General features: G+C 44.9%; 1 protein-coding gene across 3 annotated transcripts; it reads left to right on the top strand.

Moving 5' to 3' along the window:
* Positions 1-685: 685 nt before the first annotated feature.
* PROCR (protein C receptor) lies at positions 686-11,574 on the top strand. Of its 3 annotated transcripts, none has more exons than XM_066384006.1 (4): positions 686-1,014; positions 3,046-3,297; positions 3,665-3,943; positions 11,336-11,574. In XM_066384006.1, the coding sequence occupies exons 1-4, from the start codon at positions 936-938 to the stop codon at positions 11,338-11,340; spliced, it is 615 nt and encodes a 204-aa protein (XP_066240103.1). In that variant the 5' UTR covers positions 686-935; the 3' UTR covers positions 11,341-11,574. The 3 variants fall into 3 exon arrangements, with proteins under 3 accessions (XP_066240103.1, XP_066240101.1, XP_066240100.1); XM_066384004.1 differs by lacking the exon at positions 11,336-11,574 and adding an exon at positions 4,186-6,130 and having other exon boundaries at positions 689-1,014; positions 3,072-3,297; XM_066384003.1 differs by lacking the exon at positions 11,336-11,574 and adding an exon at positions 4,186-6,130 and having other exon boundaries at positions 697-1,014.
* Positions 11,575-24,749: the final 13,175 nt, after the last annotated feature.

Below are 24,749 nucleotides of genomic sequence, written 5' to 3'. Positions count from 1 at the left end.
CTCTCCCCATTTCCAGCTTCAGAAAAATACAAAAAATAAAATAAAAAAAATAAAAACAAAACAACAAAAAAAATAAAATTATTTAAAAACAATATACATGCACAAAACTAAAACACACATATACAACCAAACAATCATTTCATGAAATAATGCTTAACTATATGAAGGGTGCTGCACTGAAATTGTTTATTCTGTTCGTTTTCATTGCTTTCATTGCCCACTAAGAGCATGACCTCAGTTGGAAAACTATTGCTTTAAGTAAGCAATCCTCTATTGAGATTTAGATTGGTCATAAGTTTCTCCTATTACAAACAACTGATGTTGCAGTGAGCTGCTCTATACTCATTTTGTGACTATTTCTGAGTGCAAGATCCCTGATTGTGTAATTACTGTTTCCTTCAACTTCTTATAAAATGTAGCCAGCACACAGGAAAACTGAATTCTAATCCCTGATCTGTCACCACCATGAGGCATAAACTTTGGGCCAGTCCCTGAACCTCTGCGCGCCTCGGTCAGTTTCCTATTAATAACCTGCCAGTCCCTACACGTCTGCTCTAAGTTGACAACAGATACCCGCCCCCTGGATAAGCGAGATCAGACCTCTTAAAGTCCCTGCTCCCCCCTTGCCGCCTCTCCCTTTTCCTCAAAAGCGGCTCAGGGAAAAGGCAGGTCCTGGCAGGAGGGTGAGATGCAGGGCGGGGCAGGGGGCGGGCGAGAGGGGAGGCCGGCCCCCTAGTAGGAAATGAGACGGTAGAAATAACACTTTATAAGCCTGACGCCCTCTTCCTCCTCCCATCCCCTGGCCACCTTCCAGCCTCCGCCGTCAGCCTCCTCCCCTCCCAGGCAGCCCCTATTCCCCGAGGCTGCAGTCACTGGGAGCCCCCAGCCCGCCAGAGCCAGGAGCCCAGGTGGAGGACGAGATCCTCAGCCCCAGGATGTTGACAACATTGCTGCCACTGCTGCTGCTGCTGCTCCTGTCCGGCGGGACCCTTTGCAGCCAGGACGCCTCAGATGGTGAGTGGGGGGCACATCTCCTGCCCCCCGGATGGTTCTGGAGACTCTCAGCCTGTCTAGGCATGTCAGCAAGACTAGAGGAGAGCTTACCCCCCCCCCCCAGTGTCTGTGTCTGTAGTCGGCAGGATCTCTCTAGAAGGTAGGCAGGGTCCCGGGGACTGGTTCTGTGTCCCAAAGCCAGGTGAGGAAGTACAGTTCGGCACGTGGGAAGGGGGAGATGGTGGAGGCCGGCGTGGGGGGGGCACAGGGCTGGAAAGATGGGAAAGTGATGGGTAGAAGCGACCTCAGGGAGAGGGGAGAGATGGGGTGAAGTCTGGACAGGGGAGCTGACGGTGATGGTGGATGGGGGTGAGTCCAGGGGAGATGGGAAGACACCCAGAGATGAGATGAGAGAAGGAAAGGATTGGAAAACAGAGGGAAGACTTGGGGAAAGACTGGGGCTGAGATATGAGAGGCAGAAAAGGGGAGTAGAGGAGGTGAAGGAAGACACCGGGCAGTTGGGGAGGCGAAGCTGGGAGAAAGGAGCTGTGGCCAGTGGGAGAACTCCATGGCTTCAGTCTGCCCCTCTGAGAGCTAGTATTCAGTGAGCGCTCAGTGCGGTTAATGCGTGTAATGACTCATTTAACCCCCACTCTACAGTATGGAATATTATCATCTCCATTTCACAGAGGAGGAGACTGGGCTCACTGCAGTTAAGAACCTGCCTGGGGTTACCCACACAGATGAACTTACACCTGCAGACACAGAGCACTTCTCAAATGCAGACGTGGTCACGACACGCCCACACGCACAGATTTGCAACCCCAGACGCATTCCCTCCTCGGACACCAACTGAGCACCAACTCTGTGCCAGCCCCTTACTTGGTGTAGGAGGCAGAGATAACCAGACATGATTCTAGAGCCTAAAGGAGCCCAGTGTAGCCTGTGTGTTTGCAGACAGTTCCATAGAATCTGGGACCACTGACACAGCTCCACTGAGTCTGGGAGGGTAAAGAGAAGCATCAGGAAAACTCTAAGGAGAGAACAACCAAGCTGGGTTTTTGAAGCATGAATAGAGGTTTGCCAGGAGGCAGAGCAACCCTGACCTGCTATTTACATGTCAGCCAGAAGGCAGCGTGAGGAACTCCAAGGATTGTGGTACATCTAAGCACTGGGAAGAAGCTAAAAAAGGCAGCAGGGGCCTGGTCCCCAGCAGCCTTGAATGCTGTGCTAAAGACTTTGAACTCAATTCTGTGAACAGACAGCCTACGGGGAGTCAGTATCGCTGGGTGGCTAAAAGTGCGAGGCTCAGACCGCTTGCATTCAAACCTTGGCCCTGCTATATTATGTTAGCCTACTTCCCAAATGGACTGAGGTTAATAATAGTAGCTACTGCATTATCTTAATGCGAGGAAGACACAAATGACATAATGCTGTGTGTCAAGTGCAGTGCCCAGGTCATAACATGCCCAATAACTATTATTATTATTATTGATAGAGGAGCGTATCCACTAGAGGATTTTAAGCAGAAGGACATAATCTTATTTCTGGGTCAGAGTAAAAGGGGTGAAATTGAAAAACGAGGGCAGGTGCATGAGGAAGTTACCAGCCCAGTCCAGACGAGAACCCGTGGAGGAGGCCTGAAGGAGGGAGGTGGCGGAGGAGGCAGAATTGGGATTCTGCATTGAAGGTCAGGAATTGCTGACTCACTGGAAATGGGGGGAGGAAGGGGTGAAAGAGAGAAAGATCAGAGGGGTTCTTCCACTGGCTGGGTTACCCTGGGGCAAGTGGCTTCTCTTCTGGCCTCAGTTTCCTCATTTGTAAAGCAAAAATAATAAATCCTGTCCCACTCTCCTGGCAGGGTTCCTGTGGGCATTACATGGGAGGAAGGATAGGAGGACACATTATAGTTTATGAGGGGCCGAGAAGGTGGGCGGTCGGGATCTGGGTAGGGGGTAGGGGGGTATTATCTCCAGCTACACGCTGACCATCCCAGGCCAGCCCCGTCCCAAGCCAGCCAGGGACCAATGCGGCGCTGACCTCTGCCCCCAGGCCCTCAGAACTTCTACTTGCTCCAGATCTCCTACTTCCCAGACCCCCAGCACGTTTCGCATCAAGGCAACGCGTCGCTGGGGGGGCTGCTGACGCACTCGCTGGAAAGCCAGGACTCCAACATCACGATCCTCCAGCTGTATGCCTTGCAGGAGCCCAAGAGCTGGGAGCTCACAAAGAAAAGCGTGCAGGCCTACCTGGAGGACTTCCATAGCCTGGTGCGGCTGGTGCACCACGAGCGGACCTTGGCCTGTGAGTGGCTCGTGCACCTGAACCAGGGCGAACATATCCTGGGTAGGGTGGGGCCTTATGGGGGGGAACCCTTGGAGAGGGGTCTTATGGATGGGCGTGGCACTGTGGGCGTGGTCTTGTGTGGGTAGGCGGCTCTCAGGAACCCAGTGGAGCCCCGTAGCAGGATTTGCTGATCGCTGGGTAGGAGCTCGATGCTGGAGAGGAGTCGATGTCCTAGTCCATGGGCTTTCCGACCGGCCCTCTTCCTGCTAGCATGACCTCGGGATAGGCCCACACGGAACCCTGAAAGTTCTTCCCCCTGGTAGACATCCCCCACACCCGGCACCCTCTCCACCCAGCCTGTTGACCCTGAATCCCTCATCCACAGTTCCTCTGACCATTAGCTGCTTCCTGGGCTGTGAGCTGCCTTCTGAGGGCTCTGGAGCCCATGCCTTCTTTGAAGTGGCTGTGAATGGGAGCTCGTTTGTGAGTTTCCAGCCAGCGAAGGCCTCGTGGGTCGCAGAAACCCAGGCCCATTCCAGAGTGGTCTCCTACACCTTGCAGCAGCTCAATGCCTACAACCGGACTCGGTATGAACTGCAGGATTTCCTGCAGAACACCTGTGTGCAGTACCTGAAGGATTACAGCACCACGAAAAACTTGAAAGGTATGCTGGGATGGGCTATGGGCCTGAGTGTTGGGTGGGTTCCGGGCAAATAGATGGACCTGAAGGATGTATACCTTGAGCAACAGGAGGCCCAGGGCTGGGGGTTTGGGACAGAGTACACACAGCTTAAGTCACTTGGTGAACTCACCCCTTTCTTTGGAGCAGAAAACCCTTGGGGTTTGACTCTAAGCATGGATTCCTGGCAGTTTGTTCTTCAGGCTAACTCTTTGCATGTTCTCCAGGGAGCCAAACAGGCCGCTCGTACACTTCGCTGGTTCTGGGCATCCTGGTGGGCAGTTTCATCATCACTGGTGTGGCTGTAGGCATCTTCCTGTGCACGGGTGGACGGCAGCGTTAATTCCTCTCCAGTCTGCTCTGGAAAAGAGCCGGCCTGGTGGGGGGCTGACAAGGGAAGATCTCAGCTCACTGAAAAACCAAACAGATTCCCACCCGGGACCGTGTATCCCAGGAGGTGTGGAGTGGCCGCGTGCTTCTCCCGGACCTGCCCACAAAGAGTTTAGGGGAGGACAAGGAAGAAGGCCAGGCAGACAGCGCACTTGGTCTACTAAGAACCTAAGAACTTGCATACTTTGCTGAACTGGTCTGAGACGTAAATGCTTGTTTCTCCATCTCTGTGGAAGACAGATGATGGAGTTGTGGTAGTGGTGGTATGGTCTATGGCCCATCCTCCAAAGGTGGAGAGAATCAATCACATAACCAAATAAAACAAGTCATCCACAACTAAAATAAATAATGTTCAGTGCTTCCAGGTGTGTCAGACGTGGGAAGGGACAATGACAGGAAGGAGGTAGAAATAACCAGAGACATGACAAAAGTATAAAATCCAAGTAATATGGGAGCAAGGAGCTATTAATGAATCAATCAATTAATAAGTTATATTAATAAATTAATTTATAGTAATAAATTTCTTACTTATGTATAAGGCATTATTATTTCCTCTACTTTGCAAAACTTCTAGAAAACTACGCTGTGCTCTTTGCTTCTCTTTCCGTGCGTCCCGAGTACTCTCCAAGCTCTGCAATCTCACCTCTCCGACCTGCTCCCAGGTCATCCGCGACTTCCGGCGGCGGAACCTCCATCCTCCATGGTATCCGCACATTTCACTTTGTGGACTAGAACTCCTTTTACCCCAACTTCTGAAATGCCATACTTCTAATTTTTAGAAACCATTCAGTCCCTTTGCCTATGTCACCTCACTCCCTTCACCTTGGAAATTTTAGCTTTCTCAGAAGTCCATTTTGGGGCTCCTTCTGTTCCCCTTGAAACGGTCTCCTTCTGGGTGACCTAACTTGCATGGTTTCAAATACCATCTGCGGCGATTTCTGTGAGAAAGCAATATAATCTTGTCTTTGAGACCATGTGTTTTGTCATTTAGACAGACTTGAGTTTTACTGCTTTGAGCCAGGCATTCATTCTAACTTCTTCAAGTCTCAGTTTCACCATGAACAAAGGGTATGATGAAATACGCAAAAACGGTATAATAAAAACAATATGTACCTCAGAGGCTTTATTCATACTAAAAGAAGAATATATACAATATATGGATTCTCAATAAATACAGGGTGGGGCAAAAGTGGGTTTCTAGTTGTGAGTAGGCAGAACACAGAGTTTATTCTTATATTATTATTTATGAATGATTGTATTATTTTCCATACAAATAACTGTAAACCTACTTTTGCCCCGCCCTGTGCAGCACTGGCCATTGACCTCCAGACCTCCCCATATGCATTGATTCCAGAAAATCATCTCTACCTTAACATTTTACAGACATTTTATAGTCAACATGCTCAAAATAAACTCCATATCTTTCTCCTCAAACCTGTTCCTTCTCTTCTGTTGTTCACTACGCTGCTCACAAAAATGAGGGGGTCAGGGACCATGCAGATACTCTGGTACTTTCAGCCTTTTGTATTGTGCATGTTCACCAATGAAATAAAACTTGGTTTTGCCTTGACGGGGGGCGAGGGGGCTACAGCAGATGGAGTGACCCCTTGCTCGAGCCAGCGACCTTGGATCGAGGCTGGTGAGCCTTGCTCAACCCAGATGAGCCCACGCTCAAGCTGGCAACCTCGGGGTTTTGAAACTGGGTCCTCTGCGTCCCAGTCCGATGCTCTATGCACTGCGCCACCGTCTGGTCAGGCAAACTCATGTATTCTTATTGATCAATGTCATCCCATTAAATTTAACTTCTAAATTAAAAAAAAAAGATTCAAAGTCCTGGTGGGAGCATTCAAATGACCAACTCTATATCACGTCACTTTTGCCTTTGCTGCACGGGGGGCTGAGGAGGGACACTTCAGGTGTCTTTGCTTCTCTCATGGGATGTGGGACCCTGTCCTCATCACAGTTCACACAGAGGAGGAGATTTCAGATATTGGGAAACCAAAAACCAAACCCTAAATGTTCACTGTGTTTCTTACCATCAGTTTACTCATTCAGTCTATGTTTATGACTAGCTTCCATATACAAGGTTTTATATTGTGTACTTTGGAAGATACAGAATAACGAAGACAGGATTTTTCTTGAGAAGCTCATCATTTACGTGGAAAGATCAAATATATACAAATAAGAATAATAAAAAGTTTGATCCCCAAATTTCTTAGGAAACAAGGACAGACATTATTCTCGTTTCCAGTGTGCAGAAACCAAAACTGTTCTTCCTCTAACATCCCTTTGTATGTCCACGGAGCCATCGGCCAGGGCCAATCCCTTTGTCTCTCTGAAAGACTCAAGTCTGGCCTGACCTGTGGCGGCGCAGTGGATAAAGCATCAACCTGGAAATGCTGAGGTTGCCGGTTCAAAACCCTGGGCTTGCCTGGTCAAGGCACATATGGGAGTTGATGCTTCCTGCTTCTCCCCCTTCTCTCTCTGTCTCTCTCTGTCTCTCTCTTCTCTCTCTCTCTCTCTCCCTCTCCCCTCTCTATAATGAATAAAATCTTTAAAAAAAAAACAACCAAAAGACTCAAGTCTGTGTCCCTGCATATGACACGCCTCTCATGAGTAGCCTTAGTCTTGCTCCACATTCACCATATCAGGACTCCTACCTATCCCTCCCCCCAATCCCCACAAAAACAACAACAACAAACAAACAAAAAACAGATCCAAGTCTGCAATGCAGGGAGAGTTTACTGATGACCAATGAAAAGCCTAGTGAAAGGTTCATCATAGCCTCTACAACAGGAACTTAGTCGAATTCCTTTTTAGCAATTTCTCTTCTTTTCCCCAAGATTCCTCTTCCTAGCCATCAACTCATCCCCCTTCTTTCTCTTTCCTCTCACAAGCTTGCAACCCCTTCACACCAAAGCAAACAACAAGACCTTTAAAATGTTTGAGCCTGCCACCTGTCAGTCTGTGTATTCCTTTCTGCAAAGCACAAGTTCTGTCATTTTCTTTACATCTCCTTAAGCATACGTCTTAGTGTCTCATTTCATACAGTTACAGAGGAAGAGGAGATGAGGTTTGGTCTGTGGAACTCCAGAGAACAGGTTAATGAAAAAGAGGAAGCATAGAGTAATAAGTGTTAGTTCAATACCACTTTCTAACAGAGCAATCCTATATTGGAACTGTCTGCTTTACACCGTAGTCAACTCCCCATCACTGGAAGTATCCAAGCAGGTCAGGTCCACGTTCTGCCCTCCAAAACCACATGTGACAGCCCTGCATGTTTTTGAGACAACCATCCTGTTCCCTAAATCTTCTCTAAGGTTAAACACCTCTGATTCCTTCAAGGGTTCCTTATGTGATGTGGCTTTTCAGTATCTTGGCATTGTTGCTCTAGGGGCTTACCATAATTTGTCAATTTATCATGAAGTTATTCAGCAATAGCCACTGAGTATCTACTATGGTTGAGACACCATTCTAGGAGCAGGGACTATTAGCAGTGAACAAAAAGTCCCTGTCCTCATAGAATTTACTGTCTATGGGGAGAGACGGGCAGTAAACAAGTAAATTTTTTAAGTGTCGGTGATAAGAAGTGCTAGGTAGAAAAATGAAGGAGGCAGGGGATAATAATAAAGGAATAAAGAGTACCAGGTGAGCCGCTGTCCTATAGAGGGTAGACCTCTGGAATATACAATAGTGGAGCAGAAAGGTGAAGGAAGTGAGAAGATGGACCATCAGATGGCTGCGACAAGGACAGTCTCATCCAGGTAGACAGAACAAGTGCAGAAGTCCTGCGGAGTGAGCTTGGTTTGTCTGACGCACAACAAGGAGGCCCGGTCATCCGGAGCGCTGTGGGCAAAGCAGGGAGAAGTAACAGGAGACCAATCACGCAGGGCCTGGCAGGTCAATTATAAGCTACAGTCACACGTTGCTTAACGACAGAGACATGTTCTGAGAAATGCGATGTTAGGCGATTTTGTCCCTGTGCAATCCTAAAGCGCACTTACACAAACCTAGATGGTATAGCCTACTACACACCTAGGTTACTGCCCCTAGGCCAGTGGTCCCCAACCCCTGGGTCACAGACCAGTACCGATCCACATTTGGTACCTGTCTGCAGAGAAAGAATAACTTACATTATTTCTGTTTTATTTATATTTAAGTCTGAACGATGTTTTATTTTTAAAAAATGACCAGATTCCCTCTGTTACATCCGTCTAAGACTCACTCTTGACACTTGTCTCGGTCACGTGATACATTTATCTGTCCCATCCTAAAGGCCGGTCCGTGAAAATATTTTTTGACATTAAACCAGTTCATGGCCCAAAAAAGGTTGGGGACCACTGTCCTAGGCTATACACCTGTGCAGTATGTCACTATCCTGAACACTGTAGGCAACTGTACCACAATGGTAAGTACCGGTATGTCTGAACATATCTAAGCATAGAAACGGAATATGATAAATACCTCATTTTGTACCAAAAATACAGTATAAACGATAACAAGGCACTTACCACAAATGGAACTTGGGGACTGGAAGTGGCCCTGGGTGAGTGGTGAGTGACAGTGAGTGACAGTGAGAGCCTTGGACTGTACTATATGCTATGGTCTGTAACCTTCACAAACACTGTCCACAGGCTACACTGAATTTATACAAAATATTTTTTTCTATAAACCAGTTTACCAAAACATTTTTACTTTATAAACTTTTAGAATTTTTTAGACTCTTATGTCATAATACTTAGCTTAAAACACAAACATGTTGCACAGCTGGATGAAAATACTTTTATATTCTTATTCTATAAACTTTTTTCTACTTTTAAAATTTGGAAGCTTTTTACTTAAAATTTTACTTTTTGGTTTAAAAACTAAGGCACCCTGCGTGACCTGCGGTGGCACAGTGGATAAAGCATCAACCTGGAATGCTGAGGTCACTGGTTGGAAACCCTGGGCTTGCCCGGTCAAGGCACACATGGGAGTTGATACTTCCTGTTCCTTCCTCCCTCTTATTTCTCTCTCTTCTCTTTAAAATCAATCAATAAATTTTTTTTTAAAAACTAAGGCACAAACACACACATAAGCCTAGGGCTTATACATTTTAGGATCATCAATATCACTGTTTTCTCTATTTAAAAAAAATTCAATGTATTGATTTTAAAGAGAGAGAGGAAGTAGGGGGAGAGAGAGAAGGAGAGAAACATCCACTTGTTGCTCCCCTTATTTGTGCATTCACTGATAGATTCTTGTCTGGGTCCTGACTGGGGATCAAACCCACAGCCTGGGTGTATCAGCACATTTTAACCCACTGAGCTACCTGGCCAGGGCTCATATCACTGGAAGGGGTCAGAGACAGCGACCCCTGTGGAGCTGTTGTCTTCCATGACGCCAGTGCCTTCCCGGGAGCCCCGGAAGCACGTGCCTGAGTTCTTCCTGAGGAGGCATCTCTCTTCTCAGAACTGTATCCGTGGTAGTTAGCTTGGTTTTTATCTTTCTTCATCAGTTTGCTTGTCAGCAGATAGTGCACCATGAACATTCCTCTCTATTCGTGAGAATCTTTCAGTACCGGGCTCCATGCTTTCGAACATTGTAGGGATCTTGTTGAGGTTTGCAGCAGCTTCAGCTGAACCCCTTGCTGTGGATGTTATTGTGGGTTCTTCTCCTTTTTCTTCTCCCACAGCTCCCCTTTCTCTTGCCTCTTCTTCAGCTCCGCACTCCTGCTCCATTGCCATCTCCAGTCAGTTCCTCAGGACCCCCCCCCCCCCCAGGGGCACCTCAGTGTCGGTCTCATCCACGCCCAGGTGCAGTGCTTTGCCTTGTCAATCACAGCCTTGTTGATTTCTGCAGCCTCCTCGTCCTTGGAAAATCCTCTGAAGTTGTGGATGAGCCTCTTGGGCGTCTTCTTCCAGATGCCATTCATCCAGTCCTTGGTGACATCATCCCAAGCCCATGCCCCAGTCTTGACACAGTCATAGATGGTGTGACCCTTCCAGAACAGCCTCAGTGTCCTCTCAGGGTCGTCCTCAGTTACAGCAATAGCCCGGGCACAGGGCCTCCTCAGGTAGTAGGCCTCAAAAGCTGCTATAACTCCTCGATCCATTGCTTGGACCAAAGAAGCGGTATTTGGAGGGAGAAATACCACTTTAATATTGGATGAAGATCACCAATAAAGGAGGTTGTCTGGGAGCATTATCAACAAAATCTTGAAAGGTATGTCATTCTCCAAACAGTATTTCTCCATTTGTCTGGCTTAGCAATTCAGGAGGACATCTTGAAAGAGGAGCCGGATCATCCATGACTTCTCATTGGTCCTGTAGGATACTGGCTGTGTGTGCTTTCTGATACATGGGAAGGTCCAGGGGTTCTCTCTGTGCCGGGTCACAAAAGGGTTTCATTGCCCCCTAGCAACACTGGTATCTAGTCTTTAAAAGCCTTGAAGCCTGGCATTGATTTGGCCTCCTTGTAGCTAAAAGTTCTCTCAGGCACTGTTTACAGAATAGGGAGTTTTCTACTGAACACTGGCAAGCAGTGTTCCTCCACAACCAGCTTATCTAGAGTTTCCAAATATTTTCCGGCTGCCTCACAACAGCGCTCGCAGACTCCCCGCTCACTCTCACGTTATGTAACGACAAGGGACTCTTGAATAATTTAAACTACCCAGAGCTAGCAGTAAATTTAATATCAGAGTCAGGTCCAGCCCTTCCTTTCCACATTGCAAACAAACGTTTTGCTTTGGCTGTGATCGTCCTGGTGCCCAGAGGGATACGGTTCTCGTCTGGTCTTCAGTCCGGGTCATTAGAAGTTTCTCCGTGTCTGACTGTAGTCGGTCTCATTGTCTTCAGTGAAGCAGGTTCATTAGCAGCTTCCATCCCTTTGTTCTTGTTCTTCAAGGTGGTAGCTCTGGTGCAATGGGACATGGCTGGCTGGTGGGCGACAACCCTCCCTGGGTTTTCCACGTTCATAGGCCTTAATCACTTTGAATTTTATTTCTAGGTTAGCCCCTTGATGTGGCCTCTTATTGGCAACAGTAGCAGTGGATTCTGTATGCTTAGAGGCCGTGATGACAACACATGAGATCAAGCACAAGAGAAATGACGCCACCAAGAGATGCAATCAACACAAGATATATAAGGCGGCTGCCAACATAACACAGCATAATGTATAACAAATTTTTTTAAAATAGAATGAGTACATGCTGAATAATAAAACCTATATGGCTCACAAAAATTAAAGAATATTTCAAAAATGAATATGAAGCAATAAAATATCCCCTAATTTTTGTGAGCTGTGTATAATCTAGCAAATATGTAAACCAGTAACATAGTTGTTTCTTTCTTTTTTATTTTTCTATTTTTTTCTTTTTATATATATTTTTATCCTTCTCATTTTTTTTTCTAACATAGTTGTTTCTTATCATTAGCAAGCATTATACACTGAACCTAATTATGTGTGCTGTCCTTTTATAGACTGGCAGTGCCACAGGTGTGTCTACACCAGGATCACCACTAACACATGAGTAATGCGGTACCCTACCATATGATGATGGCTATGATAAGTCATTAGGCAACAGAAAAGTTTCAGCTTCATTGTAATCTTATGGGACCACCGTTGTCCTTACGGTCCATCACTGACTGAAATACCGCTATGCAGCACGTGAATGTACTTTGATTTTTATTCTGAGTAGGATGGGAAGCCATTAAAGGCTTTTGAGAAGAGGAGTGACATGATCTACTTCTGTTTGAAGAGCATCCTTATGGCTACCCTGGGGGAAATAGAGCTTAGGGGCAAAGACAAGTTCAAGGAGCCCAAAGGATCCAGACAGACACTCCTGTTAGGAGACTATTCTAATAACATGGGTAAAAAAGGATGGTTGCATGAACCACAGTGTTAGCAGTAGAGACGGTGAAAGTCCCTGAACATTGGGCATGTCATGAAGATGGAGCTGAAAGAATTTGCTAACAGATTGGATATGGGTATAAGAGAAATAGAAGAATAGAAAATGCCTTTAAGGAATGCAAATTAAAGCCATAGCACGATGCTGCTACTTAAATACCAGAATAGTTAAAAAGAAAGAAAACAAGTCTAGGAAGGGAGGGAGGAAAGGAGGAAGGAAAAGACAATATTGACAAGGATACAGAACAACTAGAACTTCAATACCCAGCTGTTGATCATGTAAACTGGTACAAGCACTTTGGGAAGCTGGTAGAATCCACTAAAGCTGAATGTATGCCTCCTAGGTATATACTTAGTGGGAATGCTTACATAAGTTCAGTGAAAAACATATGATATATATCATTGGTCATAGCAGTATTCTCTGGAATAGCCCAAACTGGAAACTACCCAAACACCCATCAAAAATAGAGTGATTGAACAAAGTATACCATATTTACATAATAGATATACAGCAATGAGAATGTACAAACTTAAATTATCATATGCCTAGTGTGAATTAATCTCACAAATATAATGTTGAGCAAAAGAAGCCAGACACACACACACACAAAATATATTTGATATGATTCCATTTATATAAATGTCAAAGACACACAGAACTAACCTATGGTTATAAGATGTCAGGATATTGGTTACGCATGGGAACTAGTGATTGGAAGGGGGATTTCTGTTTCTTTATCTGGATGCTAACTACATACATGTCCTCACTTTGTGAATGTTCATTGAGTTATACACTTATAATTTGTGTACTTTTCTGTATCAGTATTAGGTTTCCATAGAGTTTACATTTAAAAGGAGTGACTCTGAGGTTTTTGGTCTGGGTAATTGGAGGCTAAAGTTCTCATTTTTTGAAAGGAGGAAGCTACAGGAGAAGCAGATTTGGTGGGAAATAGATCAGTTTTGTGTATATATATTATATATTAAGTTTGATACTTAATAAGATACTTATTAGTATCTTATTGATACTTACTAGTATCTCCACCCAAGTGGAAATGCTGACAGGCAGTTGGTTTACAAGGGTGACATTTGGGGAGATGTAACTTTGGGAGCTCACTGTAAAAATAATGTGTAAATCCATGAGGCTAGACGGGATCACCGAAGGTTTAGTGCAGATAGAAAAAGCTAAACCCTGGGATGCTCCAGCATCTAAGATTCGGGATTGAGATGGAAACCAGCAAGGAAAACTAAGAAGTAGACACCGAGGTATAAAGAACACCAAGACAGAGTGGTGTCTCAGGAGCCAAGTGAAAGAAATAAAATAAAGGTCCCAAGGGGAAGTGAGCACTGTAACAGATGCTCCCGGTAGGGAGAGTAAGGCTAGGACTGAAAATGGACTCCTGATGCAGGTCGTTGGTGCATTGCGACTTCGGTAAGAGACTTGAGTGGTGCGGGGGGAACAAAGCCCGCCTGGAGTGGGGTTAAGAAGGGACGTGGGGAAACTGATTTGAGACCATGAGTATAAATAACTCTTTTGAGGAACTTGGCTCATTTATAGGAGAACAGAAAAGTAGGGTGCAAAGTAGAGGATTAATTAAGGATGTTAAGAAAAGTGTGTAATTAAGTATCAAAAGGGGTCATAGCCAGGCAGTGGCGCAGTGGATAGAGCGTCGGACTGGGATGTGGAAGACCCAGGTTCGAGACCCCGAGGTCGCCAGCTTGAGCGAGGGGTTACTCGGTCTGCTGAAAGCCCGCGGTCAAGGCACATATGAGAAGGCAATCAATGAACAACTAAGGTGTCACAACACGCAATGAAAATCTAATGATTGATGCTTCTCATCTCTCTGTTCCTGTCTGTCTGTCCCTGTCTATCCCTCTCTCTGACTCTCTCTCTGTCTCTGTAAAATAAAATAAAATAAATTAAAAAAAAAAAAAAAAAAGGGGTCATAGGGCTGCCTGACCTGTGATGGCGCAGTGGATAAAGTGTGAACCTGGAACACTGAGGTCATTGGTTCGAATCCCTGGGCTTGCCTGGTCAAGACACATTTGGGAGTTGATGCTTCCTGCTCCTCCCCCCTTTCTCTCTCTCATCTCTCTAAAATCAATACAATCTTTTTAAAAGGGGGTGGCGGTTATAGGGCTGAGAAGAGTGTGTTTCCTTTAAAAAGGTAGAGAAGGCCCCACTGTCCAAGTAGCTCAGTTGGTTAGAGCGTCATTCCAGTACTCCCAAGGTTGCGTGTTTGATCCACGGTCAGGGCATATGCAGGTTAACAAAAGAAGAAGAAAAAGAGGGTAGATAATACAGCGTGTTTGTACACTCATAGGAATAATCAACAGGGAAGGAGATTCTGATGATATGGGAAAGGGGATGGTCACTGAATTGATGTTCTTGAGGAGGTCAGAGGGGACAGAATTGGAGGCACCAGTGGAGAAACCGACTGAGATGAGAGCAGGGACAATCCATTCACAGTATGTGCGGGGGAGGCAGAGCCGACTGGCAGAGGTGAGGGTAGGTCGGTCGAGGTGGAAACTATCTTCCGGTTGTCTCTGTTTTAGAATTGAGAAGCGCAACTTTCACCTGACCAGGCGGTGGCACGATGGATAGAGCGTCGGACTGGGACGCTGAGGACCAACGATCGAGACACCGAGGTTGCCAGCTTGAGCACAGGCTCATCTGGTTTGAGCAAGGCTCACCAGCTTGGACCCAAGGTCACTGGCTCCAGCAAGGGGTCACTCGCTCTGCTGAAGGCCCACGGTCAAGGCACATACGAGAAAGCAATCAATGAACAACTAAGGTGCCACAACAAAGAATTGATGCTTCTCATCTCTCTCCCTTCCTGTCTGTCTGTCTCTGTCACAAAAAAAAAAAAGAAAAAGAAAAAGAAAAAAAAGCATGCAAACTTTCAGCCGAAAGTAAGAAAGACACAATGGTGATGGTTTGAAAGGAGAGGTGTGAAGTAATCGTCTTGGAGACAGAAGAGTGAAAGCATGAATCTCAGAATCGGACAGTTGCTCAGCAGGAACCACTTCATAAGTGCGTCGGATCTACCCCAGGACTCTGTTACTTCTGGGTGTCCCATACAGTATCTCTTCGCATCAGTATAAATTGAACATGTCGTTCATCAAAATATCTGCTGTAGTGGAATAACCCATTGCATGGCCTTGGATGGGAACACAGCCAACAAGAAATGAATGTTTTGCCAAGAAAGTTGTTTTGTGACTTCAAGGCGGGTCACTGAAACAGGTCTATGTGACTGAAGGCAGTTGCTGGGCTTTTCTCAGTAAAACATTCTCATAAGATTTCTGTACTTTCCAAGGTTATCCCTTAAGATAAGGAGAGGAATGTTGTGGGATCCATAGAAGCAATAGCAATTAATGCCTTCTGATATTATGTTGTTACTAAGCTATCTTGCAGGTGCACTCTATGTATCTTTAAGTAAAAGTTACACTTGATGTTATGCCAATTTCTCAGTAAACAAGCTTTTTGAAGTCTTGTGAATAAAATTAGGACACAGGGCGAACTCGGGGCCATTTGCCTGAGCGAGCGGTGGTCCTCTGCTAGTCTTTGATGATTCTGTCTGCTGATCCCTCTCTCTGCGCCCCCGACTCACAACAACAATCTGCCTTTTAGGCATCTACGGCCATACCACCCTGAACACGCCTGATCTCATCTGATCTCAAAATATCTGCCTTTTATTTCTGGTGCTGGCAAGATGGGGCCAACCCATTGCAGCCTTTCTCCCTCATTGATTGCATTTCAAACCTCTTACCAAAACACAAAACAGCAACTACCTGAGGTGTCTGAAAAGTTCACAATAGAGGCAGACTGGGGAGAGAAGTCCCAACATGAAGAACGCCCACTGTGGCCATGGTGAGTTTCCTGGTGCTGTTTTTCCTTCTTCCTTATCACCTGGCCTTCACCCAAGGATGAGCCAAACCTGAGAACTGAGCAATAGGTGTGGACGACAAAATACTATGGGAACCCCAGCTCTCTGTCCCGACGACTGGGAAAGGGGGCTCTTGTGAGCTGGAGAGCATGGGAAGAACCCCGATAGTTTTCTCTCCCGGTCCTAACTCCAGGCCACCCCCCATTGTGGGACTTCACTGCTGTGGATACATGGGGGTGGTTGTCAGCATAGCCACCTAAAACCCTGAACAAAACCCTCTCTCTATCTAGAGCAGTGGGAGTCAACCTGGTCCCTACCGCCTACTATTGGGCGTTCCAGCTTTCATGGTGGGCGGTAGCGGAGCAACTAAAGTATAAATAAAAAGATAGATTTAACTATAGTAAGTTGTTTTATAAAGATTGATTCTGCCAAACTTAGCGAAAATCTGACATAAAGTACTTGGTAAGTAATTATTATTATATGCTTTAACTTGCTATAACTCTGCTTTATAAATTTTATAAAGTAAAGTGACTTCCCTACTTTATAAATCACCATTACTGTGGAACCGGTGGGCAGTTAGAAAATTTTACTACTAACAGAGATACAAAAGTGGGCACTAGGTATAAAAAGGTTGACTATCCCTGGTCTAGAGAAACTGGGAAAAGGAGCCGCTGTTGTGCGGATGTTTTCAAATGTAGATTTTATTTCTATTCAGGAATGGTGAGGCCCACAGGCCAGGAGGTGAGGGTCACTAAAAAAAAGATGGCCATTTGGGGACAGAAGAAAGAACACTGGGGTCTATCGCAGGCAGAGAGGGGCCCGGGAGGCGAGCCCTTACGGAGTTATTGACAGAGATTATGGGTGAGACTGAGTAAACAGGACTGAGATTGGCTACTTAGAATTAGATTAGGGGCTCTGGGGTGTAGGGCCCTGAGGTCATTAAGAATAGTGACCTTCGGGGCCTGACCTGTGGTGGCGCAGTGGATAAAGCGTCGACCTGGAAATGCTGAGGTCGCCGGTTCGAAACCCTGGGCTTGCCTGGTCAAGGCACATATGGGAGTTGATGCTTCCAGCTCCTCCCCCCTGTCTCTCTCTCCTCTCTGTCTCTCTCTGTCTCTCTCTCTCTCCTCTCTAAAAAAAAAATGAATAAATTAAAAAAAAAAAAGAATAGTGACCCTCGGGTGATAGGGAGTTAGGAGCTCAGGAGTGGTTGATTTGCATAGGAAAGGCAGACCAGAGTCATTTTCCATCTCCAGGAATGCACTACATCTAGGACTGGAGGTCCTCCCCAGTCAGCAAGGCCTCATGTCAAAGCACCAGAGAACCTAGAAAACGTGGTTCAGATAGTGGAGACTGTGGGTGAAATCCCCCTTTTTATTTCCCTCTCTTTCTTCCTGCCACTTCGCTCCAGCGCTGGGCTGTCATACAGACTGTGTGACCGCCTGGGAGAGCCCCGTCTCTCCAGACAGAAGAATCAGAGGAAGGGGCCATAGAGCGTGGGGGAAATTTCAGGGGAGAGAGGGCTGTGCGTGAACTAACAGAAATCCTGGGCCCACCCCCGAGTTGCAGAGCACAGCCACAAAAGCTTAGTAAGGGCTTTGGGAACCGAACTACAATATGAACCATCATCACCTGAGTCCCAGATCCAGGCAGCATCGCAAAAACTCTGCAAATGGACCGACACTGGAACCACCACCCATACACGGTGAGACGATTTGATTGCTAAATAAAAATAGCTAACATCCAGAGGATTTTCACAGGACTCACAGTCCCATAATATACTGTTCAAGACAGCCAGGATACAATCCCAAATTACTTTACGTACCAAGAATCAGGAAAATCTGATCAATCTTTAAGGGAAAGGAAAATAAACATGCTAATCCTAAAATGACCCAGTTGTTGGAAAGATCTGACGGAGACTTTACAGTGGCTATTATAACCCTCCGCCCTGAGGCAAAAGTAAACACCCTTGAAATGAATGGAAAGGTACAAGTTCTCAGCAGAGAAATGGAACTTGTACAACAGAGCCAAAATTATATCAAGTTAGAAACAAATTGGCTGGAGGGGCTCATCAGTAGAACTGAGATGACAGAGGGGTGAATGAGTGAACTTAAGAATAGATTAATAGAAATAGCCAATATTGTAGATTACAGGGGAAATAAAGATTTTGAAAAATGAAAAACTTTTGGGACCTGTGAGACAATATTAAAGAAAACAATGGAATTGCTAGTTTAAAACCTTCTTCCAGGCCCTGGCCAGTTGGCTCAGTGGTGGAGTGTCGGCCTGGTGTGTAGGAGTCCTGGGTTCGATTCCTGGCCAGGGCACACAGGAGAAGTGCCCATCTGCTTCTCCACCCCTCCCCCTCTCCTTCCTCAGTGTCTCTCTCTTCCCCTCCTGCAGGCAAGGCTCCATTGGAACAACGTTGGCCCAGGCACTAAGGATGGCTCTGTGGCCTCTGCCTCAGGCACTAGAATGGCTCTGGTTGCAACAGAGCAATGCCCCAGATGAGCAGAGCATCGCCCCCTGGTGGGTGCACCAGGTGGATCCTGGTTGGGCGCATGCGGGAGTCTGTCTGACTGCCTCCCTGTTTCCAACTTCAGAAAAATACACACACAGAAAACCCCCCCACAAAAACCTTCTTCCAATGAAAAAATCCCAGGTCCAGGTGGTTTCATTGGAAAACATTCCAGGCCCACCAAAACATTTAAGGAAGACATAATCCCAATTCTATACCACCTCTTTCAGAAGATGGAAAAGGAGGGGCATTTGCAATCCTTTTTATGAGGTCAGCATTATCCTGATACCAAAAGACATTACAAGGAAACTACAGAGGAATATTCCACCTGAACACACACCCAGAGATCCTCAACAAACTCTTCAGCATGGAGTCCAGAGACATATGAAGTGGATATTATTTTACTACCAAGTGGGGTTTATCCCAGGTCATTAAACGATCGTACAACAGTCACAAAAATCAATGAGTGTAACTTACCCCATTGACAGACCAAAAAACAAACAAGTGTGCACATGCGCGCGCGCACACACACACACACACACACACACACACACACAAAAAAAACAACAACAAAAAAAACCAAACACATTTTGGGACCATAAAGGGAAAGTTAAGAGAATGGAAAATAAAATGATTCAGGGCATTGACATCATTGAGCTGCTTAATTGACCAAACCTGGCACCGCCCTTGCTGCAGAACATTTCATCACATGAGCCAAGAAGACTGCGCTGGAGCCTAGATTCAAAAACATGGCCGAGTGAGCCACGTGGGTGATCGGGAAGAGGCTGCCAGGCAGAGCGGCCAGCCGGAGCAAAGCCCTGAGACACTGATGACCCTCCTGGGTACCTAAGAAAGTTCGGAGTTGGATTGAAAAGTTGCAGAGTCAAAGATTTCATGAGGTTAGAAATACAAACACTTACAGGGATGGATCTGAATCACTTCCTTTTCGTTTTCTTGGAAACTCTGTCAAATGTGGGCTGAAGGATCCAACAGCTGTTGATGTTGTCCATGGGCTCAAACGATCGGAGCCCTGGGGAGCAATGTGCTGGTTGTCTTCTATCAACCTTGGACCTGTGAGAGATAAAGGGATAAAGCACAACAAGACATCTATTTTAAACATTAGCCTTCACTATATACATATCCACATCACACATTTTAAATGGTTTTTCTATCTTGATATTTTATTAATAGCAAGTAAATAACAACATAACATAGACTAATTATGCACACTCAAATATTAGGAATGAATGTGTTGTTAGTCTACATTTAAAAATTTATTTTCAGGCCCTGGCCGGTTGGCTCAGTGGTAGAGCGTTGGCCTGGCGTGCAGGAGTCCCAGGTTTGATTCCCGGCCAGGGCACACAGGAGAAGCGCCCATCTGCTTCTCCACCCCTTCCCCTCTCCTTCCTCTCTGTCTCTCTCTTCCCCTCCTGCAGCCGAGGCTCCATTGGAGCAAAGATGGCCCAGGCGCTGAGGATGGCTCTGTGGCCTCTGCCTCAGGCGCTAGGATGGCTCTGGATGCAACAGAGCAACGCCCCAGAAGGGCAGAGCATCGCCCCCTGGTGGGCATGCCAGGTGGATCCCGGTTGGGCGCATGCGGGAGTCTGTCTGACTGCCTCTCCGTTTCCAGCTTCGGAAAAATGCAAAAAAAAAAAAAATTATTTTCCACTTCTGTTTTAAAAAATAATATTTTAGAAAATTTAGAAGACACAAAAAAATAGAAGGAAAGGGGGAAAATGAAATTTCTCCAACAAATGTTGCTAGTTAGAGATATTTCTTTTTAGAATTTTCCCATAGTTATCATTAAAGTAACTGAAATCATAGTGTACATTCTGCTTTATTTATGTATCAATGTGATCATCACTTGAGTGTTAATATAAATTTTTTTATAAATTATTTGAACGGCTGCATAATATACCATCATGTAGATGTGTCATAGCTACTTAACTAGTCTTCTATGGTTAGAATCTATATTTGTTTTTACTTTTTCATCATCACAAATATGTATTGTGGCACATAAAGCTTTTTATCTACTGGTGAAAAAAATAAAAAAGAAAGAACACATGATAATCTCAGTTGATGAAGAAAATGCATTAACAGAATTCAATATCCATTCACATTAAAAATCTCTCAACAAAATAGTAACAGAAGGAAACTTTCCTAACATAGAAAACAAAGACAATCTACAAAAATAGCATCATACTTAATGGTGGAAGACTGAATGTTTTCTCCCTCAGATTGGGAACACAGCAAGGATGTTCACTGTTGTCACTCTAATATCCAGAAAGTTCTAACTAATACAACAGGCCAAGGGGGAGACATATGGAATGGACAGGAAGAAATAAAACGGTCTCTATTAGTACCAACATGATTGTCTATGTAGAAAAGTCTATTTAATCTACAAAAACACTCCTGGAGTTAATTAGTAATGTTGGCCAAAGTCACAATATATAAATCAATTGTATTTCTGTATACTGGCAGTGAGTAATTGAAAAACAAAATTGAATGAACAGCATCATTTATAATAGCACCCAAATAATGAAGTACTTAGGGATAAGTATAACAAAATATATGATAGATATTTATGCTGAGAACTATAAAGCACCAATGAAGAAAATGAAAAAAAAAATCTAAATAAATGAATGATATAACATGTTCACTGATTGGAAGGCTCGAGTCTGTTAAGATGTTCTTTCCAAATTGACATGTAGATTCAACACAAGCCTGATAAAAATCCCATCAGGATTTTTTTTTTGGTAGATATCAACAAGTTAATTCTAAAATTTATACGGAAAGGCAAAGGAACTAGAAAGCTAAAACGACTTTGAAAAAGTAGAACATTGTTGGAGACGTGCACTGCCTGATTTCAAGACTTACTAAACCACCACACTAATAAGGACAGTGTAGTATTAGAATTGGCATAAGAACAGATGCATAGATCAATAGAGCAGAGCAGAGAGCCCAGAAATAGACGGGCACAAACATAGCCAATTGATTCTTTTACAAAAGGGTAATGGGGAAAGGCTGTCTTTTCAGCAAACGATGCTGAAGTAATTGGACATTCATATGCACAAATATAAACCTTGACCTTTAGTTTTTTATTTTAAAACTTTAGTTGGTATAGATCATACCTAAATGTAAATGTTTACAGGAAAGCAAAGGAGAAAAATCTTTGTCACCTTGGGTTAGATGACAGAATCCTTAAATACAACGTTAAAGCAAAATTCCTGAAAGGAGAAATTAATAAATTGAACTATAGGAAGAGAGAACACATCGGTGCTGCCAGGGCTTAAGGGTAGAGGAGGCTTTGATTACCAAGGGGTAACATATGGAAATTTTGTATTTTGTTTGTGATGGTTACATGAATGACTTCACATTTGTCAAAAACTCACAGAACTATATATAGTATACCATAAAGGGAATTTTACTGATGTCAATTACAGTTGTTATATATATATATATATATAACAACTGTATATGTATATGTATATGTATATATAAATTTTTAAAAGTTTTCTCCTCATATTACTATTATCACATCTTATAGATTCTGTATTTGTACTATTAAGTTTTTTGAGCCCAAGGTTAGGACTGCTTTAATCCCGTTAACTTTCCATTTCCTCTCAGTCCAGAACCTAAAACTTCATCATTTAGAATTTATTCTTTTTGAGTAGGTTATTCTTCCTGTCACCTGCCATTAGCACTTTAGCAGGGATCCACTTATTTGTTTGTTTGTTTCATGATTTCACCGTGAAACGTCAGTGCAGTCTTGAGATCTGTTACTCCTTAATATCCACGCAAACTCAAAATTAGCACCACCGGGAATTTCATCACACACATGGCAGTTCTCAAAGCTAAGGGATCCATTTTGGGGGCTAACTAGCTGTCATTGTGGATGGCAGCGAGCAGGCCTCTGGGGGCCAGGACCCAGGCCGGATGTGCTTTGATGGGAGGAAAGGGGAAGGAAGGCCTGCAGCCCCTCACAGCCACAGGGCAGCAGAGGCTAGAGGCGGAGGTGAGAGGGCAGTGATCAGAGAGCAGAGATGGGAGCGTGCCAAGACACACTGCGCTCACTTCACAGCTTTGCCTCCGGCTGGCTCTGGATTTAAGCCAGTCTCTTCCTTGAACTTCCATTTCCTCCCTTTTGCATCTGTCAAGTCTCGACTCACATCTGTTCCATAGTGTTAACCGAGATCCTCTTCCTCTGCCCCCATTATTGAACAGATATTTCTCCTAACTGACTTTAATAACGCTCTCTTCTGTTCATACAACACCAGAGCCCTTTGAAATCTGCTTATCTCTTTTGATCCGAGGGAAGGAGAATTAGCCCTAATTTCCAGAGATGGAAATAGAGTCTCAGAAATGTTAAGTAATTTACCCAAGGTCACCCTTTTATTACTGAGGCCTGGACTCTTTCCATTATCTATACTCTGCTGCCCCCTACTGTGCACTTAGCATTAGATACCAAGTTGCGAAGACAACTCCGTTGCCACAATAATTTAACAAATATTTATTGAGATCCTACTGTGTGCCAGGAAAAAAAAAAAAGACAGGCATGGTCATTGTGCACATGAAGCTTATGATTTAAAGGGGGGAGATAGAATGACACAAATAATCACAAATGACGATTTGGATAAGTACTGTGGAATACAAGGTGCTATATGAGGGTATAGATTAGGAGTATGTATCCTAGTCTGGAGGCTTAAGGAAACCTTTCATACATTGAATTGGCTATGGGGGAAGTTAAGGAGATATCAAGGGTGCCTCCCAGGTCTCTGGCGTGAACTGGACAGATGGAAGACTGTTACTAAGTTGGGGAAGCCTAGAGGACAGTGAGATGCTGGATAGGAAGAACGTGAGTTTGGCTTTGCCTTTTGCAGTTTGGAAACCCTGCGAGACACTCGGGTATGGGTGTGGAGTGGGTGGTTGGATGTAGGAGTTCAGGAGCAAGGTCTAGGCTAGAGATAGACGTTCGGGAATTGTTGGAGCACAGATGATATTTGACATTGTGGTAATGGACGAAATCTCTTAGTAAGAAAAGACCAGAAAGAAAAGAGGGCTTATGACTCCCCTGAGAAACTCCAGAATTTTAAAGGCCGATTGGAAGAGATGGAATATAATAAAGGAAATTTGGAATGAGGGGCCTTGAGGTAGGGATGAAAATCAGGAGAATGCAATAGTACCAAAGCCAAGGGAAGAGCGTGTTTCGAGAGGGAGGCTGGTTGACTGGAGCGGAAGTTCTATACCCGGCTAGCCTGGTGAGACCGAGGCCTGGAAGTTGAGAGGACCAGGCCAAGACCTCCTAGAAAACCCTCCGGAAGCCAGAATCATGTGCTTTCTTAGACCAGTGGTCTTCACATTATTTTTTCACATGCCACCAAAAATAATCTTGATAAATGATGCCACTCCATCATTACAGGATGTTTCCCTGAAACTGATATTTTTAATTGCTCCTCTGTCACCTGCAGGGTTTTTATCGCCCCAGGTAATGTACCACAGTATGAGTCAGAGTGGGCCAGGAATAGGCCTTTTTTATAAAGACTAGCAGAATGACAATCATGAAGGAAAGGCCAGGGTGGAGACTCAACCCAAGGACCTGTCTCAGGTAGAGTACATATGGTAGTTGAGGATCTGGAAATTAATTCCCTTCAAAATGCCAGTCATGAGTACCCTTTAGAAAGTCTTTGTGTATCACAGGGATATTGCATACCCCTATTTGAAAGCTAGTGTTGCACAGGATTGGGGGCAATCTGACACTACTGCCAGTTTCCGGGTACCTGGAACTGACTGACGGGACCAGCTGGCCCCGGTGGAACCAGACCCCTATTTTAAATGCCTGAAGAGTATAAGGAGATTCAGAGACTGGGCAATTTGGGGGGTCCTCCAAAGGCTTACCGGTTAAGGTACCCCGCCCCCCGCTGCTCCAGGGGACTGTCTGATACTACGTTATGACTCTTAGGAGCCAGAGACAGCCATCAAGGCCCGCTGGCCTCAGTGACATTAGAGTCTAATCTCAGCAACATGAAGGTCAGATATTAACCGGAAAGCAATATGACGAATTACTTTATACTTCCATCCAAACTATCCACTCCAACTCATCCTCTCAACTCCCATG

Source organism: Saccopteryx leptura, chromosome 5, assembly GCF_036850995.1.
Source record: "Saccopteryx leptura isolate mSacLep1 chromosome 5, mSacLep1_pri_phased_curated, whole genome shotgun sequence".
NCBI lineage: Eukaryota > Metazoa > Chordata > Mammalia > Chiroptera > Emballonuridae > Saccopteryx > Saccopteryx leptura.
This window is presented reverse-complemented; position numbering and strand designations above follow the sequence as displayed.

Excerpts from the sequence above, each read along its gene's own strand:
- PROCR (XM_066384003.1), top strand. The coding sequence starts at position 936 with ATGTTGACAACATTGCTGCCACTGCTGCTGCTGCTGCTCCTGTCCGGC. Across the intron at positions 3,298-3,664 it reads CCACGAGCGGACCTTGGCCT|TTCCTCTGACCATTAGCTGC; the intron begins GTGAGTGGCTCG and ends CCTCATCCACAG. Across the intron at positions 3,944-4,185 it reads CACCACGAAAAACTTGAAAG|GGAGCCAAACAGGCCGCTCG; the intron begins GTATGCTGGGAT and ends CATGTTCTCCAG.